Below are 17,782 nucleotides of genomic sequence, written 5' to 3' on the forward strand. Positions count from 1 at the left end.
TTATATAGCACTACCTAATCTAGTCGTCAAATTACAATTAGTTCCAAATACGGTAGGACTCACAACCTATTTAATTTGTCTTGATACAAAAAAGAAAAAACGCATGGCATCAGATTTTTCCAAAGTCGTGAAGCCGATAGGTCGACGTGTATATTTCTAGCCATCTTTTGGTTTATGGTCGATCTTGGTCATCCATATGGTTAATGAAGGTGACAAGACGTAGGTAGGTAGCTAGCTATTATGATGCTTTATTTTTGATAGTTACATTGATATTATATATATGCTTCTTTTTTTTTTTAATTTAATTGGTTTTCGAGATCAATATATATCGAAAGTAACTTACAATTGTTTTCAAAGAATAAGGCATATATAATGAATGAAATACCTTACCAATTCAATCTATCTCTATAGTATGTGATCCCTACATAATTATTATAGTAACAACATACAAATTAATAGACATAATCAAACATATATATGAAATGAAATGAAATGAAATGAAATGGTTGTGTAATGAATTAATATGGAACTGGTGTGGCTATCTTATTAACTTGATCAAGCACATCAAGTGCCTCAGCCCTACTCCTCACAATCCGATGAAACAATTCCCTCACTTGCAATTGCAAAGGCACCGATCCATCCTCCATCCGCCGGCATATCTCACCCATCTCCGCCACCTTGGCCGCCATATCCTCTGCCTTGTCCGCCTCAACCGGATACGTAAAACCCTCTGCAAATTCCACCAATCCCATCCCCAGTTTCTCCAATCTTTGTGTCTCCTCCAACAACCCGCTCCTCCCTTTCTTCTCCTTTTTCTTCCAATCTTCCCCAATCTTGTCTTGCAACCCGATCATCGGTTGTGCCCATGCAAATTGTTTAGATAATTGTAAATGTGCTCCTAGCCCCGTCCGCTCTTGACATGGTATCGCAGCCACCATTGCCCACATTACAAAAACCAAAATCGAGCTCATCAAGTAAACTGGAACTACCAAACCCGTTGGCTCCCCGCCGCGTGGGGCTGCCAGATTGGAGGACATAGCCTGGTTCAAACAAAAGAATTATTTCATGAAAAATGTTTAATATATATATATATATAGCCTTCTTACGATGTAGTTAACGTTATCTCTAATATCAAAACCTTACTTTCTGAATTTTATGCAAGTGTGAAATTATTTAATTACTGCTAGTTTGCATAATTAGCTATTTTATTCTTAATTAATGGTATATATATATATATATAATTTACCAAATCATCACACCTGGATTTGCTTAGAGGCCGACCATGACTTTGCAAAAAGATAGGATAACGATTTAAGGTTTCCGATGGTCTCGTGATCTTTCGAGGAGGCCGGAGCAGGGGCAGATTTGCCCGTGTGGTGATGATTCTCTTTGTCATCGATGAAAATGGAGGCTAACAAAGTATTCAATGCTTTTTTGGCCCTCTTAACATGTCCTTCTGTTACGGGTCGTTGTTGAAGCGAATCCACGGCTATTTGTGCAAGTTTTTGCCAATGCAGAAGCAATTCGATTCCATGATTCAGAGCAGTGCAAATATCAAGAGCTTTGACCGTACGATCAAGGTGTTCGGGGAAAAGGCGGTCTAATGGTGACTTTGAGAAATTGCTGGCGTCACGGCCCATGATCACGAGCGCTTTGAATTCCGCCTCGCAGCATAAGAATATGTCGAGGAGTTTGCGAAACCATCCAATGGAAAACAGAGCCTCTGGCGGATCAACGTTTGCGGTGGTGTCTTGATGATCTTGAGGATGGAAGAGCTCGGAGAGACGGTCAGCGACGTGTTTTTGGAATTGTTCAAGATCTTCGAATTCGTGCTCGTAAGCAACTTGATTTCTACGAATGCTGATTCTGTTGAGGAAAGATCCTTGATTGTCCGTCGGTGGCATTTTTGTGTGTGTTTGAGTTAATCTGATTGGAAAAAAAAAAATTTATTGAATGCCTGGAACAGATAATAAAAAAGAGGTAATTTTATTAATTACTTCGATTTGAATTAATGGTTGATAGTCCTCCGGACTTGGTGGTGTTATTTTCATCTTCTATGTATTTCCATGTATATTCCATATATAATTAACTTTTTTCTTTAAAAAAAAAAATTTATGTAGAATTATGGGGTTTTTTTTTCCATTCTAAAAAAAAAACAGAATCACTAGTCTTCCATGAACTATGCAAAATGCATGATCGATACGCATACATTTAAATGGACAAATTCTGTAGCTATTAGCCTCATCGTGCAAGAACAATTAATGTTATAGACCAGATCACTAATATAAATAAAATAAAACTATATATAGTTTACTGTCTCTATATATACTTTTAACCCCTCTGATGACAATTTTTCAAGCATATGAATCTTATCTTTATTGTGTACTACGTACTACAATAGTAGCACTGTGAGCAGCATCAAACATGCTCAACAAGTTGTGTTGTATTGTTGTCAAGCAAAATTCAATTTTTGTGCCATTTCCAAAAGAGACCACACCACTTGCTCCCTGATTCCAGTTTTCAGCACATAAAATAAGTTCAACTAAAACCGCATGCAAATACCATTTAATCAAAACCTGAATTTTAAAGCACATCATAAAACAGTTGTACTCGTAGCATAGTCAAAATTCAATCAGCAGGTTATACCTAGTTGACTCAGTTTGTCACAAATGTGGGACAAAAGGAATCATGGTTTCAAAAGAATTTGCTGGCATTGTCACTCAACCACCAATCAATTCATATATATATAATACTCAAGATCTTGCACAGTACGATACCAAAAACTTGTCCTATATAACCCCCACCAGAGGACCCCAAGAAACATAGCACAAGATCATATTCATATCTAATACTCTCCCATTAGATTCAACATATTAATTTTACTTTCTTCAACATTTTAAATATGCAAAAAATACTTAAAGCAAGTCGAAGGCCGATACCAATGAGAGGGCAGATCATGGTGAGAATAGCAGCAACGGCTTATCACTCTGTAGTTTCAGTATTCTTGAAGACGTCACAAAGCCTCACGCACCACCATTTATCCAGCGGCAGACATGTCTGAGAGATCAGAATGAACTAAAGTAATTAGTTTCATGCATCTTTATAATGTAGTTAGTGTCTAGATTTGTTTTCCAGTTAGCACTTTGCATGTCCTATTCTTAGATGTCAATATATCCAGTATTTGATGATTTAAGGAAAGCTTTTTTCTCGAGCAATAATGATGCTATATAAATATGTATTGCATGTATAACTGTAAAAGTTGTGTTTCCTAGTATGATACAAGTGAGCTTGGCATTATACATTTCAATGCAGCCCAAGAGATACCAAACATTTAGTGCAGGCAATGAGTCTGGACTAAAGCAACTTTAATTTGTACACTAGAAGTACACAAATCAGTGGAAAAGGCATCTCTTTTAATTTTGATGCGATATAATGAGAAGAGTCAAGTCTTGCTAGAACAGACTCCATTGACAATTAGTAAACTTAATTAAGAAGACTCTAAACTCATGAATCTTATGAATATGAATCAAGAAATCTTATGCAGATAGTGACACCCAAAGTACTGACGTAAGGTTTAATAATGCTTTTAATTCGTTAATGAAATTTACTACCTTTGTAACCCTAGTCAAATCAGATATTGCTCTCTTGACAAGTGAAGTTCGTAACTAACGATGATCAACCAAATGAGAAGTAAGGAAGTCAGATAATTAAGATCAAAGTGTTCTAAACAATCAATCTTATGGATGGTCCAAATGATACTGACCTTGAGCAAGTATGATGCAGCCACTGGTCAAGCATCAACTTCTTCCAAGTTGGTTCAATATATTTTTAATAAAATTGCTGGCATTGTTTACCAACTTCAATTCTATAAAGAGAAAACGTGCACTCATTCTCACATTTCTTTAAACACCAAGTTGCTCAAAAGTAAAAGGCCAAAAAATTAAGATCATCATCAGTGACATCATTTTGGTCAACATTCCCATGAATATATTGGATAATCATCTCAATTCAAATTCTGCATAATGATCTCGTACCACATGCCTCAGAAGATGTGCCATGCACAACCAAATTGTTCTGCACTATTATCTTCAATTTGTGAATTTTGAATCACTAAGCAAATCATCTTATGGATTCAGCTAGTCTTAATAATGGCAGACCACTAGCAATCATAAAAAGAAAAGTAAAAGAGTAATTTATTACATAAAGCACATAAAAAGTATCGAGCCAAGTACAAACCCCCTTGCAGATTATATTCCAAATCACAAATTAATTCATCCCTGAAGAAAAGTATTCTTTTATTTATTTTTATTTTATCTTTTACTTTTCAGATATAATACTCATATGATGTAGTTAACTTTTCAGCTTCTTAATTCCCCATGATGCTAGCCTAGTGGTGAAGAACATGCAACGCAAAAGAAGAGTTCAGGGGTGTTCAAAACCGGCCTCATGTCCCCTTTCTCACTTTCAGCGTAGGACCAGTCAGTAACTGTCAATTAGTTGGTTATCCATTTTCAGTTTCATAATGGTTTATTGTCATAGTTCAATGTAATAATCATTTTTCATATACAAGTGAAAGTCGTAATTTTTTTAGTGTCTGACATTTACCCAACTATAAAAAGAGGGCATAGATCAACATGTTCCAACATGGCATATAAAAAATCCAGAAACATCACACATGCATGTATACAAGTTACAAGGCAAATTATATATATTTATCCTTTAATCTATAAATAGAGGTAAAGTTAACATTTCCAATATTATCATCTAATAACATTAGAATTCAAACTTAACACTAATTTAACAAATTAAAAGGCCTTCACCTTTTTTGTGAAGTTGTACCAAGAGATAAACTGCCTTTGCAGTAACATCTCTTGCCCTTTGTGTGGTGTTAGAAAGATGTCAACAAAACATAACAGCAGTATTTACAAAAGAAAAAGAAAAGATTTGAATTTGCAATCTAAAGATTGTAAATTTAAAAGTGTTCGACAAGGGCCAGTGATTTAGTCATTAAAAATTTATTCCAAGTTGGTAGGAAAGGAATTTATTAATCTGTGAAGCAAGGTTGTATTTTGGCATGTAGTAAAATTGGGGCCAATCTTGACTTGTTCAAGCAGATGGTCTTTCCCTAGAAAACCAGGGGGGACAATACCAGACAACAAGATGCCCCTCATCCAATTCAAAATGACTATTTCAAAATGCAATTATCTATGTGTTCCCATTAAACTCTACAGTGTGTTCACACCTAAGTACTTCATTCCTCAACACTTCAAAGTCAACACCTTTTAGCTATTAGAACCAGTCTCTGATAACCGTTTTGAATCTGGGCGCCCATTTCGAACCATTTACCTAAAATCAAGTCGACTAGCGATTCATTTTATCTCTAATCGATCAATATGATAAAGACAAATTATCTCAAAACGGACAGATCAAATGGATCAAACCTCACCTCGCCTGAAGTATATTCAACTATATTATTATTTAAAAATTTTAAAATTATACTTAATAAACTCACTATTAAATGAAAAATGCACAAAAAATAACCAGTTTTGACCCAAACTCATTTTTGAACCATACTAGATTTACATAATTTGACCTTACCAGTTACCCAAGCCGCCGATTTTGACAACTCTAATTTTGTGGGATCATTCTACCTCTTTTAGTTTAATATAAGTGAACAAATAAATAAACTTCCGGTTTCAGTTTGTCCCAGACATTGAACAAAAGAATAAATTTTGTTGATAGGATACAATTTGTTGGCAATGCCAATACCATATATGCCCTACCCAAATTTAAAAAGTGACCAATAGTGACTATCAATTTATTCCTAAATAGTACTGAGTCAAACTTGAGCAACTATATAAACTCCCTTGCAGATAGCATTTCAAACACAAATCAAGTGACTCACAAACCAATTTGAAGATAATGTTGATCATGGAAAACAAATATAGAGAGAGCAAAAGAGTCATACCAAAGAGGGGAATGATAAAGTCGAAGATAGCAACATTAGCTTTTCATTCAGTGGTTTCGGTCTTCTCAAGATCGACTTCAAATCACCACCCGTAGACCTTTAATAGATGATAGAAAATTTAGAGGAATGCAGTTCATAAGTGTGTGCGCGTGTGTGTTAGATGTAATGTACATTTTGTTGATTTTGACTTCTCTTTGATGCAACTTTTGCCTGGAGTTAACTAAACACATTCATGATCTTGTATGCCTAAAATTTTTCATGTAACTTGATAGAGTCTTGATTATTCAACTATGCAGATTATGGTAAGGTACCTCTAATACCATTAACAGATAAAATAAAAATTGACTTACATATTACAAATTTAGGAATATACAACAGAACATGATATGGTAACAACACTTCAATTTACACCCCAAAAAAACAAACTTTGTTAGTTGTGGCGATTTTCATGTCTAACGTTGGAATGTTATTGATGAGTATGCAGATAAATAATTCTATACAAATGTTATAGGCAGGTGTTGGTGATTATGACAGGTGGATAGTGGTGGTGGCTAACTGGCTACGGCAGAGGGTGGTGATGACCATGAAATTGGTTTTAAGATATAAAACTAATAATATATTTTAATAATATATGGTAAATACATAATACGTACTAATGTACCCTTCACTTGATGAACTTGATAAGAGGTCTTAATAGCAAGGATGTACAATGTGCAGTTTCTTACATTTTAATAATGTATTTCATAAGTTATTATCTAAGGACTCATTCATTCCATGTAATCAAAGTGCATTACTGTTATCGTATACTCAAGGTTTGATCCTCTATTTTTGTGTAAAAAAGTGACTGATTCAGAAGGAAACACATAGATAACCAAAAAAAAATTGTGTTGAGCAGATAAATTTTTCGGTAACTTTCTCTGCTAAATGTGCAAAGCAGCAAAGAGTTGCAGACACAATATGTTATGGTTTCCTTATAAATGACCAATCACCCCCTTAACTAAGCTAACATATTTTAGTAAAATAAGAAACATTACATTATATCTTTTCTTTCCAACTCGAGAGCATGTAAAAACTAAGCATTTTATTTTATCCTTTCAGTTCTTCAAACTTGAGAAATTATAAAGACAGTGAAGGGCAACTTTTGTAACTTACTCTTTCATTTTATGTCTTACAATTTCCAAAGTGAGACAAATGCAAATATCAGCCTAAAGTGTATCTTTTTTATATTTGAAAGACAGCATAAAGCGTATCAAACCATGGGGCGCCCAACATGGTACTAAAATATGACAGATATCACAATGGTCATATACTCATATTATACAATCCCCAAATAAAGAACAAACACATTCAATCCAAAAAAGGTTGTTTCCTCAATCTAATATCAATTGTTTTTTTATTAGACAAGATTAGTTGTCAATGTTGACAAGTCATCAAGATTATCTAAAACCTATTATTGTACTTTATGACCTAAGCTAGTGAATTTACTAAGCAGTGAGCAAAGCCTTTTGGTTTTGAAAAACTAATCAACCAAATCACTTTGTAGATCCAGTGTGTCTTAATGTAATGAAAGAAAAGGAATCTTTATACAACCACTAATTTGCTGGCATTGTCTCTCAACCCCTCATAACTCAAGAAAATAAAAATTTTAAACAGAAGTTTCTTTCCAGCCACGGGTATCCTAATCATTGGTGTATCTTCTATATAAATACCACAATCTGTTCAAGGACACAACAACTGACTCACACACTGAGTACACATCAAACATTTTTGCTAGAAGTACTAAAATATGGAGAAAATTTTCAGAGAAAGTATCACAAGCAGAAGGGTCATACCGATAAGGGGGCAGATAAAATCCAAGATAGCGGCAACTGCTTTTCATTCTGTAATTTCGGTCTTCTCCCGAGGATCTGTGCATCACAATGTTTTATGCTCAGGTAAGACAAAACTGACTCAATGCAGGCTGAAGACGTTTTCCTAATTTGTACAAGATCAGTCAGGTTAAGGATTGTTAGTAGGAGCAGAATGAACAGTAGCTTGGGACGTTAAATTAACTAATCAAAAACAAGAACTTGTTGTTTAATATATAATTCCCTTCATGGGTTAGTGGCTTCAAAAATCAATTGATTAAGAGATTGCAAATTAGTAGGTTTTAGATGCCACCAACTTAAAAGCTCGAGTGAAACAAAACACACCACTGGGCATGAAACGAATACAACATCTACCTCCCCTGCTCCTCTCATCTTTTGGACTGGCTGAAGGAGTTAAAAGCAATGCCCTGATTTGACAGGTTGCAAAGACTTGTCCAGAATTAACACAGTGAAGATGAATGTAGTGCATGTATTAGGTGTACTTTACAATAAGTTGATTTTGGCTCCTTAATATATAATGTAACTTTTTTGGAGTTGACTAAAGTACGTTTATGATAATGTATGCTGGAATTGTCTTTTTAGCTTAATCGTGTCTTTGTTTAACCAATGCAGATTAGAATCAGGAAATTTAAAATCACATAAAAACTGAAAGATACTCAAGAGGTCTTCCATACTACACATTTATGAATAAACAAAAGAACACAATGTTGTAACGAGACTTCCAACGGATTCATACCAAAAAAGAAAATTTCTAAACAAATTGTTGGTTGCAGTGGTGTTCATGTTTAAAGGTGGAGTGGTGTTGATCAGTATGCAAATGAATATTTCCAAACAAATTGTTCAGGCAGGTACCGGTGATTAGGATGGGTTGAACTATGGATTGTGATAGTGGTAATGGCAGGGGATGGTAGTGATGACGAAGATGGTTTTAAGACTTATATGTTATTTATTCATAATAAAGGGAATCACACAATACTTATCAATGTACCCTTCACTGAACAAACTTGACTAGGGTCTTGACATCAAGGACATATAACATGCACCTTCTTACAATTGAAGGATGAACTTAATAATCTGTTACTATCAGAAAAATTGAGTGCTTTGGAAGAAAACGAATGTGTTATCGACTTCTTATGGTTTACTTACTCTTCCTTTTTTGTATAGATAAATTGAGTGATTTAGAAGAAAAAGGGTAGAGAAAAAATTGTGTTTCAGGTTATTGAAAAGAAAAGAATATGCAAACGAAGCCCTAATGGCTTTTGTTAAGGTCTATTAAATAGTTATACATTTACCATAAAATTCAAGGGATGGACCTTTGATATGGAAAGTGACGATAATATGTTATGGTTTTCTTATTAATGACCAAATTTTTCTAGACTAAACTAACATATTTTAGTAATAAGTCTATAATTGTCAAACTAAAATAAAAATTAAAGAAAAAAAAAAGTTACCATTCATCCTAAGTTGGGAACATATAGAAACTTAAAAAACTATACTATATTTTCTTTCCTTTCCAACTCAAAAACTGGAAATGTTAAGTTCTACATGTTATTGAATTTTTTGTTATGTAAAAACTTAGCATTTTCTTTTCAATCTTGCTCTATTCAATTTATCATATTTAATTTCCAAACTCGAGAAATCGAACAATTAAGGACAAATTGTATAACTTAATCTTCTATATTATGTCCTTATTCATTGTGACCAACCATATGCACAATGTCAGCATAAAGTGTACCTAACCACAGTCCACAGGGCATAAATCATGTTCCCAACATGGTACTACAGATATAAGCATTATTTACCAACTTCAACTTTTTCTCTCCTTTTTTCAATTCTAAAACAAGGACTGATGAATCGTTCCTTATCACAAGATTTATACAACAAATATCACAACAGTGGTATTATATAATCCCCAAATAAAAGACAATCAGGTTCAATCTATAAAGGTTGTTTCCTCAATCTAATGCCAATTGTTTTTTATTGGACATGATTAGCTGTCAATATTGACACATAATCAAGATTATCTAAAGCCTATTATTATACTTTATGGCCTAAGCTAGTAAATGTGCTAACCAGTGAACAAAACCTTTTGTTTTAAAAAACCTAAATGAACCAAATCACTTTGTAGATTCAGTGTGTCTTAATGTAAGGTAGGAATAGGAATCTTTATACAGCCACTAATTTGCTGGCATTGTCTCTCAACCCTTCACCACTCAAGAGCATAAAAATTTAAAACAGAAGTTTCTTTCCTGCCACAGGTAGCCTAATACTTGGTGTATCTTCTATATAAATAGCTCAGTCTGTTCGAAAACATAGTGTCAGTCACAACGAATACACATCAAACAGATTTTTAAGAAGTACTAAAATATGGAGAAAACTTTCATAGAAAGTATCACAAACAGAAGGGTCATACCGATAAGGGGGCAGATAAAGTCCAAGATAGCCGCAATTGTTTTACATTCTGTAGTCTCGGTCTTCTCCCGGGCATCTTTGCATCACAATGTTTCCCATCAGGGAACCTACCAGCGATAGAGATAAAATAGGAAAGGAAGAAATAGTTTATATTTATTGGGATGCATGAAATATATGAATAATGTATTCTGAATTTCTTTGCAATATCATTTGGAAGTTATGTAATGGAATGCACATACCAAAAACTCCATTTGCAAAGAGTATAAATTACAAAAGTCACTTGTTTACTCGTTATCTACCTGCAGATTTAACACGTGGCTGTTTTTTGTATTACCAGTATAAAGTCATAATATTGTTCCAAAAGAATTTGCATGTTGCTCTTTTGGAAGTTGTAGCATCTGATTCATTAGGACATGCAGCTTGATGTAAATTTCTACATTCTGAGGATGTAATGTATCATCAGCTAAAAAGTAATGAGTCGATCCTTTCAACTGAATCCAACTACAACCAGCCTCTTTACAGACAACTTTATTTTTCATTTCCCTTCTCAACTGTCTCATATCATTCCACATGCCTGCAGAAGCATAAAGATTGGATAAAAGAACAAAACTAGACTCATTTTCAGGCTGTAAAGCAGCAAGTTCTCTTGCAGCAAGCATCCCAATATCAACATTACCATAAATATTGCATGCAGATAAAAGAATCTGCCATATTCGAGCATCAGGTATCATGGGCATGTGATCAATAATTTTCTTAGCATCATCTAGTTTTCCAACTTTACCAAGGACATCAACCACACAAGCGTAATGTTCTAAACATGGGATAACTCCATGGAGATCATACATAGAATTCAAATGAGATTTTGCTGCACTTACCATTCCTGCATGAGAACATGAACTAAGAACTCCAAGATAAGTTATTTCATCCGGTTTCATTCCAAACTCGGACATTTTAACTAATAAATCATAAGCTTTACTATAACTACCAAACTGAGCATATCCCATAATCATAGCATTCCATGCAACTACGTTGTTGTTTGTTGCATTCCAAAACGCCTCTTCTGCATCCTCTATACTACCACATTTACTGTAAACATCTATAATAGCACTTTCTACGAACTTATCCACATTAATCGCATTTTTAATAGCCAATGAATGAAGAGATCTGCCTTGATGAAGGTCAGATAATGCTCCACAAGATTTGAGAGCTATGCTGAAAGTTATGACATCAATGTCTAGTCCCGAGTTCCATCTGCTATGGAACAAACTCTGGATATCGCTATAACATCCACAGCGATCATAAGCCCCCGCCATTGCATTCACATGTACCACGTCAGCTCCTTCAATCTCATTGAATACACTTTCAGAATTATCGATGCCGTGGCATTTACCATAAAGTGTAATCAGATGACAGATGATTGAATTGGTGAACATAAATCCAAGTTTAAGTATAAGTGAATGCATTTGCATTACCCACTTCAAGTTGGATGATACTTCAAGCATGCTAGCAACAGTATAATCACTAGGTTGTAGCAAAGAATTTCTCATCCTAGAAAATAACTCAATAGCTTCCTTAGAATGATGATGCTGGGAATAAGAACTAACCATTGAATTCCAAGACACAGAATCTCGACAAACCATGTCATCAAACACCTGCCTAGCATCCTGGATCTGGCCGGTCTTCGAGTACATGGAAATCAACGCATTGCAAACAGAAGTATCGACCAAATACCCAGCCTTCCATACAATCGTTTGAATCTGCTTCCCCATTTCCAACATCTCAACACCTTCAACGAAAGACAATACATTTATCAAGGTATACTCATTTACTTCACAAAAACCTCTCAAAATAAAATTTCTAAACATCTCGAACGCTTCCATGCAATCAAAAGCCACAGAAATCCTTCCAGTCCACGACACAACATCTCTATCAGGCATTTCATCAAACACCTTAACTGCACCACTTTTAAACCCACATCTCCCATACATCACCATTATTGCGTTATTCAGATACAACGAACACCCACTTAAATACCCTCTCTTCATACACCACCCATGAATCTGTTCACCTTCATGAACATCAAACACTCCACCCAACACACTACTCAAACTAAACTCATTTAACTCGAACCCCAAAGTCGACATTTTCATAAAACACTCTCTCCCTTTATCGAATTCCCCATTTTTAACATACCCGTTAATCATTACACTCCAAATCACACCATCAAAACACACACACTCATCAAAACATTTTTCGGCGGAATCCAAACACCCAAATTTAACATATTTCTCAATTAACCCACTTATCAAAAACACATTTTGAGCAAAACCCAGCTTCGAAAACGCTAAATGAACAACCTTTATTTGATCCAAATCATCACAACATTTTATCAAGTTACTAAAAGTAACTTCATCTGGGCTCAAACCCAAATGTCTTGCAAGATTGACAATCTTGAAAGCCGGGTCGGGTTGATTGAGACGAGCGTGAGATGAAATGAGGGAATTGAAAACAACGATATCGGGGTTTTGGGTATGGCGGAGGAGATAGGTGGCGCGTGAGAGATGGCCAGCGCGTGTAAAATTGGCGATTAAAGTGGCGGATTGAAATGGGTTTAAATGGGTGTTTGATTTGATGATTTGGGTCAAGATTTTGTTTGTGAGGGTTGTGTTTGGAGGGAAAGTTGTGGTGATTTTAAGAGCTTGTCCGTACAGTTTTTTGTAAATTAGGGATTTGAGTGACTGCATGTACACAACGGATGGTTCGAAATTTTTTCTTTTGTGTTTTTTGGAGGCAAAAAGATATGTTCAAACAGTATGGAGGAAGGTAAGGTAATGTTAGCAAGTGTTCCAAACCTCGTCGAAATGTGGCTTGTTTGGAATTAGGAATCGATTGGACGAGCTGAGGTGGGGCCAACTGGGAGTAAAATAAAATAGAATAAAAAAAAAAGTTTATAAAATAGAATAGAGTCAATTGAAGGATTCGTCCATGTGGTTTACCCACTTTCGTGAATTACATCCCTGCTAAAATATTTTAGCCAAATATATCCAAACTATCAAAATTAGTTGCACGTTTCATCCCTATAGCTGATGGCGTCAAATTTCCTCCGTTAAGTTAGATCATGTGCCTAGCACTTTGGTCTTTTCCCTCTTTGTTCTTCTTCCCCATTGTTCAGCTTTAAAACCCAATCGATCTATCAACAAAACACACACACACACATATACAATCATCAATTCATGACCATCATTAAAGTCAAAAAATAAATCTAGCTATAACAAATTTATTTACTAGATCTCTTTATATAAATTTCCTGAAAATTGATACCAAAGAAAAACTTTTCTCCAAAATATATATATATATATATCATCACCATCTCTTTCACATCCAGAAAATAGATTCATCATCAAAAGTTACATATATATTGTGTAAAACTAGTAATGTAGTACTACAAACAAAACAATCATATAAAAAGATCAAAAAATGCAAAATGTCACCTCGAATCTTCTTCATATTTGTTGGTTTATTAATTGGTGTTATTGCTACTTAATTCCTGCCGCCATCACCATAAAACTCTACAAATCTATCTGAAAAATTACGTACCACTTTGAGGATCTCATTTTCTAAAGAAAAGCTTGCAAGATAGTAAGACCCAACAAGACGACTACTATATGGGTAGTATTCGGGTACAACCACTTGTGTTTATGATCTTACTCCTTTAATTATAGTTTTACCTTCAATTTATTAAAATGGTGGACTCTATATTCAACCAAGTTTTATTTGGGGTTTTTAATTTATAGTTTGGACATTATCCTTAATTTAAGCAACTTCTATTTTTGGAATTTTAATGTTAGGAAATTGTATAAATATGGAATATGAATGACGATGAGTTTAAATCCAGGATTATCGAAAAATATTTAATTTATGGAGATTAAAGTATAGGTTTTGATCTGTCAGTCGGTATGATTTTTACAATGGGGTTTGCTAAATACAGCCCTAAGGGTTGTGTTTAAGGTGCATAAATTGTATGTACATTTACTATGAAAATCAGGGGGCGGGCTTTTAATATGGAAGGTATAAGTTTTTTTACAATTGATATAAAAAGTTTTTGTTTAAGGGCTGTATTTAGCATTTCCCTTTTACAATTGATATAAAATGTTTTTGTTTTGCTCTAAATTGTTCAATTTCTTTTATGTACTTTAGATCCGGATGTCATTTTGGGATTTTTGAAGATAAACATTGGATTTAGATGGATAGTTATTTTCTGGTGTTTGAAAATATAGATTTTGGTGTTTGCAAATTACAGTGGTGGAATTGAGTTGAAAATGTGTTTGTTTTTCTTGATGGATTAGATCAAGTTATGAAGCTGAATAATGGGGAAGAAGACCAAAGTGCCCTCATGTGAGGGGCACGTGATCTAACTTAACGAAGAAAATTTGACGCCGTCAACCACAGGGATGGAACATGCAACTAATTTTGATAGTTTGGATGTATTTGGCTAAAATATTTGAGCAGGGATGTAATCCACGAAAGTGGGTAAACCATATGGACGAATCTCGCAATTAACTCAATAGAATAAAAAAAAGTTTAGGTAGAGGGAGGATAAAAAAGTTAAGGAAAAGGTTTTAATGTTAGGGGTAGTTCTTAATTAAAAACATGCTGACATGGCAGCGAGGAAGAGGTTTAAGAAGTGACCTTAGTAAGAGAGACCTAACTGTTTATATAAGATATAACTTGTTGGATGAATGCATGTTTCTAGTTTGGGTTAGGTTATTAGGTTATTCTTTTAACAACTTTTTCACTCTTGTTTCCTATAAATATTTTTTATCCCCAACAATAACATATTCATCTTTTTTACAAACATCTATATAATTTTCACATAACCAATAACTTTATAACTTTAAATTTATTATTTTTTGTGAAGTTTATTAATTTCCATCAAACCCATATCTACCATCAAATCCAGAACTTTTAACTTCCAGCTAATTTGTTTTTGAATTTATTAAATAACAACTCTAAGAACTTTTAACATCCATCAAACCCATAGCTGCCATCAGAATATATACTCGTATATGTGTATGTGTATGTGACTGTGTATTGAGACATAAAAGAAAAAAAAAGTAAGAAACAAACTAACAAAGTCTGCCCAGCCCATCTTGCATTTCATCTTCTTTGTGTAGTAACTAATCTGCCATTTTGAACTTCCATCAAACTATTTTTTTTCCTCTCTCTTCATCTTTCATCGCAAACACCCAAGGATGGATATCCTTCACCTTATCACCCACAACAATACTCTTCCCACAAACATCCTTCATGTCATCACAAATCATCTATGGATACCCTTGTTGTAGATGATCTTAAACTGTCCGCATCAGTTTAGGATATCCATCTAACAAACATCCTAATCACTGTGTCACGTCAGATTTTCATCCATCCTTCCCACAAACACCTTTTACCCACAATAATAATAATATAACCATCATTCTTACAAACAACCAAATAACTTCCCAACTAATTTTTGCCAAACCAATTCATCATCCATCCAATTTTTGTCATCTACCTCCATCCTTCTCTACAAACACCAAAGGATGGATACCCTCCACCTCATCACTCACAACAATACCCTTCCTACAAATATCCTCCATGTCATCACAAATCACCTATGGATACCCTTGTTGTGGATGGTCTTAGTAATTGAGAATGTCCAATTCACTGCCATTCTGATTTCTTAATGTATTGATAATTGGTCATTTCTTAATATATGCTTACCTTTTGTGGAAAAAACATCATATGATCATACTTTTGGTAGTTATGAGTGTTGAAATGTAGAAACATTCTCTCCTGGTCTAAGTGAATCAGAACAAATGTTCATGTTAATCGAATAGATATAGCAGATGGTCGTGGTTATTTGAAAAAGCAACCAACAAAACCATCCTGGAGATCAGAATCATAGAATCCCAATTACACAAGTGTACTCTGCTAGATTGAGTTCACCAGTCAAAATGAAAGAGAATTTGAAAAACAAACTTGGAACAATACTATTGTCAATTTTTACATGCCTTACATTACTTAATTACCTAAAAATACTAACAGTTACCCAAGAATACACCCAAGCTCAAATGGAAACAATACTAAAAAATCTGTATAGTAAGAACAAAACAAGAACTCTTAAACACATCTTATTCGATAATTGTCACCTGATGCCACTCTCTGTCGACACCTTCTTTTCATAACGTGAAATTCTTTTCCCCAACAGCAACAACCAACTGGTTCCGGTAAGAGACCATGAGACTCTCCAAACAGTGATCTTAAAGTTATCTAACACCTTATCGGACCGCTGCTCACCTTCTTTTCCCACAATCCATACCACAACGGTCCCATCCTGAGAACCACTTGCAATGATCAACTTTAGAAGACCCAAATTGGTTGCCCAAGCAACATCCCTCACTAAATCTTGTGCATTTGAGGGGTCGGGAAGCAGTCCATTTTCCAAATCCCATCAGTCAGCTTCCACACTTTCACGAGGTTGTCATACCCATGTCATACCCACTAGAAGCGAGATTTGGAACTGGGTCAAACACACCATAACCAACTATTGCACCAGGTGCCATTGAAGGTGCCTATGTAATTGAGGTCACCCCAACAGGGTAAGCTTGTTCTATTCGTGAAGTATCCCACCCACCATCTTGTCTGGCCGTGTGGACCGTTATTTTTCCATCAGAAATACCACAAGCCAAGCTCATGTGGGGCCCAAGCAATTGAGTTTACAGATGACTTGTGATCGATAAAGGTTTGAACCTGTGTCCGCTCATTTAAAATGACTTATTTCCAAATGTTCACAGACCCATCATATGAACAAGATGCGAGAATTGAGCCGGATTTCGGGTGAGCCCAAGCAACCTGCCAAACGGGATCATAATGGCCATTCAAATTAGCGAGAGGCTGTGAGGTTTGAACCTATGTCCACTCAAATAGTCCATGCATACATCATAGATAGTGTCAGTATTACTAGTTTCAACTTTCTGTTTAGGCATAATTAGTTTAGAAGTCGCTTGATCCTAAAGTCACAAATGAGGACGTCATATTTTTAAATAACTTAGTAATCGATCAAAACTCAAAAAAGTTGAACACTTTAGATGACAACAGGATAAAGAAATCGGAATATATTTTGTAAAACTTTTCGACAATACAACTTACCTTAAGCTAATAATAACTTGACTATATATAAGCAGCATCAACATTTCATGCTCAACACATTTTAAGCACTCTACGGACTCATATAAGTGATAATAACGCAACAAATTATTATAACAGTTGTGAAGATAAAATTAAGGCTTTTTATAACCTACCTAGTAACGTACATATCCAGATTTCACAAGACTTTCCCACATTTTTCTATCTAAATAAGTTGTGAAAGAGTTCAAGGGAGAATGATAAAAACACAACTAATAGCCACATACTTAAAACTACAACACAAACAACAACAACAAAGCCCAATCCCTGAACGGGGTAAGGGATGAACTGTATATAGTCTTACATC

At 34.8% G+C, this 17,782-nt stretch overlaps 2 protein-coding genes, 1 long non-coding RNA gene and 1 pseudogene across 5 annotated transcripts; 1 reads left to right on the plus strand and 3 right to left on the minus strand.

Moving 5' to 3' along the window:
- Positions 1–373: 373 nt before the first annotated feature.
- On the minus strand, positions 374–10,481 carry LOC122611335 (protein ROH1-like). 3 transcript variants are annotated; one of them, XM_043784350.1, is made up of 6 exons: positions 10,250–10,481; positions 7,801–7,942; positions 5,969–6,065; positions 2,940–3,057; positions 1,260–1,926; positions 374–1,040 (listed from the first exon to the last, which is right to left on the minus strand). In XM_043784350.1, the coding sequence occupies exons 5-6, from the start codon at positions 1,902–1,904 to the stop codon at positions 519–521; spliced, it is 1,167 nt and encodes a 388-aa protein (XP_043640285.1). In that variant the 5' UTR covers positions 1,905–1,926; positions 2,940–3,057; positions 5,969–6,065; positions 7,801–7,942; positions 10,250–10,481; the 3' UTR covers positions 374–518. The 3 variants fall into 3 exon arrangements, with proteins under 3 accessions (XP_043640285.1, XP_043640287.1, XP_043640288.1); XM_043784352.1 differs by lacking the exons at positions 5,969–6,065; positions 7,801–7,942; positions 10,250–10,481 and adding exons at positions 3,612–3,665; positions 3,764–4,044; XM_043784353.1 differs by lacking the exons at positions 5,969–6,065; positions 7,801–7,942; positions 10,250–10,481 and adding an exon at positions 3,764–4,044.
- Positions 6,057–6,668, plus strand: LOC122611336. The gene is made up of 2 exons (XR_006325504.1): positions 6,057–6,275; positions 6,453–6,668. It is a non-coding gene; the product is annotated as an uncharacterized LOC122611336 (long non-coding RNA).
- LOC122611334 (putative pentatricopeptide repeat-containing protein At3g25970) lies at positions 10,424–13,115 on the minus strand. The gene is made up of 2 exons (XM_043784349.1): positions 10,925–13,115; positions 10,424–10,822 (listed from the first exon to the last, which is right to left on the minus strand). Exons 1-2 carry the CDS (start codon positions 12,990–12,992, stop codon positions 10,593–10,595), a joined length of 2,298 nt encoding a protein of 765 aa, XP_043640284.1. The 5' UTR covers positions 12,993–13,115; the 3' UTR covers positions 10,424–10,592.
- Positions 13,116–16,421: 3,306 nt separating this feature from the next.
- Positions 16,422–17,276, minus strand: LOC122580597 (annotated as a pseudogene).
- Positions 17,277–17,782: the final 506 nt, after the last annotated feature.

Source organism: Erigeron canadensis, chromosome 8 (assembly GCF_010389155.1).
Source record: "Erigeron canadensis isolate Cc75 chromosome 8, C_canadensis_v1, whole genome shotgun sequence".
NCBI lineage: Eukaryota > Viridiplantae > Streptophyta > Magnoliopsida > Asterales > Asteraceae > Erigeron > Erigeron canadensis.